Genomic DNA, 2,668 nt, shown 5'->3' on the forward strand with positions numbered 1-2,668 from the left:
TGGGTCTGGAATAGATTGACTTTTAAACTTGTTTTAGTTGTGTTTTGGTAATAGTCACCTTTGTAATAGAATTTTGGATTGATTATTGTATTTTATTTTAGTCTCGATTTAGATTTAATAGTCCAAAAAATCGGACTATTACAATATTTTTATAACATCCAAACCCATAGTATTAAAAGGCTCTCTTGACATCAAGGACGTGGGAGCAAATTTTATTCGCTTATAGTCAAGTCGTGACCTCTGGTGAGTGGCCGATAAACGGTTTAAATTTCCGTCTGTTTATATTCGAAAACTGTTTCACATAGTCAATACACAGGTATGGTGTACCATGTGTAACGCACATTGTGAAGTAGAAAGGTGCCCATTGTGGCAACGTATCTTACATCCAAAAATGCCAAAGAGAGCACACACACATTTATGTAACGAGTACAGTGTACTGATTTGATTTCACACATTTATGTAATGTGTACTGATTTCCAATATGGAGAACCTGGTGTCATTATACCTCTATCCTCTTCCACGGAGTCATCATGTAAATCCCTGCAACACAACACCAGTTCATTGCACTCATGTGTATAGGAGTATTATTTATGAACAATAATGTTTTCTCTCCTAAAATACAGGATCAGGTGGTCCAGTTATAAGAGTAAAGTATTGCAGAGCTGCTCCATTAGGTTAGCTACTTTTATTTGCATAGCCATATTCGGTTCCTTGTATCTGGTCACCGTCTTAAGAGAAATTTTGTGTACTCTAGAAGGGGTTTAGACCATACATCTTGGTGTGTGATCTATTATCCAAATTGCATCTTTGATTATGTATGAATTTTTGGATTTTGTTAGCAATTTTAACTCATAAAATTCGAGATGATGTGATTGTGCAAGTATTTTATCTTTAAACAACAAGAAGACAAAATCGAAATGTTTATAATTTCGAAAGAGTTTGAATTCCGCTCATCTCGATAACACGAGAACATCGTTGGAGCGCTACTCTTAACAAACTTAAAATTTCACTTAAATCGACTATAATTCAACAAATAACATTCCTGATACGGTTAATTTTGAGATGTCTGAGTAAGGATTATGAAAAGGACTCTCGTGCTAGATACTCAAGATATTCAGAGGAAATGAAATATCATATGTATTATTGTTCAATTCCATCTAATTATGCATCCACAAGCTAGATTACAAGAGACCATACATATCATATCAAAACTTAAACTCTTTTCTACAAACTACTACCCGTTTTATTCAGTAGTTCATTGTCCTCTTTCGACACTTATTTTCAATTCAAAACCAAAATACAGATATATCTTAAATCTACATATACACCAAAATCGAACACATAATATTCTGTATATACATGTGAATTTCATCAAACAAGTGTTGAACATGTAGAAGTCTTTGGGTCCCACATTGCCGGAACTAAGTATTTTCTCCCATTCACACCATGGGTATTATAACTTGCTCCACTACTCTTCTCTACCAATACATTACCCGCATATCCCGGGTACGCACCCGACCCGAAAACCCCTGTACAAGCCGTGACAGCTTCTAACGGAGCCGTTACGGGCCCTTGAAAATAACCGTTATTAAATGGATTCGTAACCGCTCCAGCCAAAACCGTGGCTAAGTTTATGATCATTCCGTCTACACCAACGTCTCCGTTTGGCGCAACTAAAGGAGGCGTTTGCGGCCCGTAAATAGGCTGATGAAAAGGCCATGCACATTGACCCGCACATTGAGTTTCGGAGTTACCCACCCATGCGTAGCTAAACCGGCCTTTTCCTCGGGTTGACCCGTGTGACCCGCACCGACTCATGCAAAAGCCTTCAACAGTAACATCTTTAGCGGTCAACACAACATTGACCGAACTAACTTTCGGAACTTGCGATGCAAGTAATATAATATGAGCATTTTTAAGCGACTTTCCAACCGAATATTTTTCGTCTAGCACTTGTTTTCCGACGGAAACAGTCGCACCAGCAGCGGGACCGTATGTATATTTTTCGGTTGTTTTCCACCACGCTGAAACGGACGGGGATAGCACTTTCCGACCCGAACTAAGAGAATTAATATAATCAACGATTATAGAGCGTTGGATTGGCGTAAACTTTCCGTACCATACCAAATTAATAGTTACATTCCCTTTGAGTAGAGGACCATTATGGTATTTCATGGGGACAGGTTTTTCGACAACGAGAGCTGTGAGTTTACGAGTGGCAAACGATGGTTGAGCTATTGCGGCGATAACGAAGAGGAGGAGGAGTGTTGTGAAACTAGCAGAAGCCATTTTTTTTGGAAGAGGAAGAGTGTAGAAAATGTGTTTGATGAAAATGAGGTAGTGAAGAGGAGTGTGTTTAAATAGGAGAAGTTTGAGGGGAAAGGAAGGAGAGTGAGAAGATGGGTTTGGTAGAAAGGGAACAGCTGACTAAACACATAGCCAGTGGTTGTGCTCTACAGATGACAGCCTGTGTGTTTATGTTTTTTTGATGATGTGGGCGGTCCACGCGGGACATTTTTTTCCTATTTTATTAGCGACGTGGAGGTTCTTCTATTTACTAATGATTGAATTTAATAAAAAAATCGTGAATTTAAACAAAATAAATGAAATTTGATTCAAAAATTATGAAGATATGGCCCTTACAAACATAATAATTGTGTAAGAGGTG

The 2,668-nt window shown here is 38.2% G+C and overlaps 1 protein-coding gene across 1 annotated transcript; it reads right to left on the reverse strand.

The window, feature by feature from the left end:
- Positions 1-1,102: 1,102 nt before the first annotated feature.
- On the reverse strand, positions 1,103-2,343 carry LOC141667853 (protein EXORDIUM-like 2). The gene has a single exon (XM_074474486.1). The coding sequence runs from the start codon at positions 2,287-2,289 to the stop codon at positions 1,372-1,374; it is 918 nt and encodes a 305-aa protein (XP_074330587.1). The 5' UTR covers positions 2,290-2,343; the 3' UTR covers positions 1,103-1,371.
- Between the last annotated feature and the right edge of the window lie 325 nt (positions 2,344-2,668).

This window comes from Apium graveolens, chromosome 6, assembly GCF_009905375.1.
Source record: "Apium graveolens cultivar Ventura chromosome 6, ASM990537v1, whole genome shotgun sequence".
NCBI lineage: Eukaryota > Viridiplantae > Streptophyta > Magnoliopsida > Apiales > Apiaceae > Apium > Apium graveolens.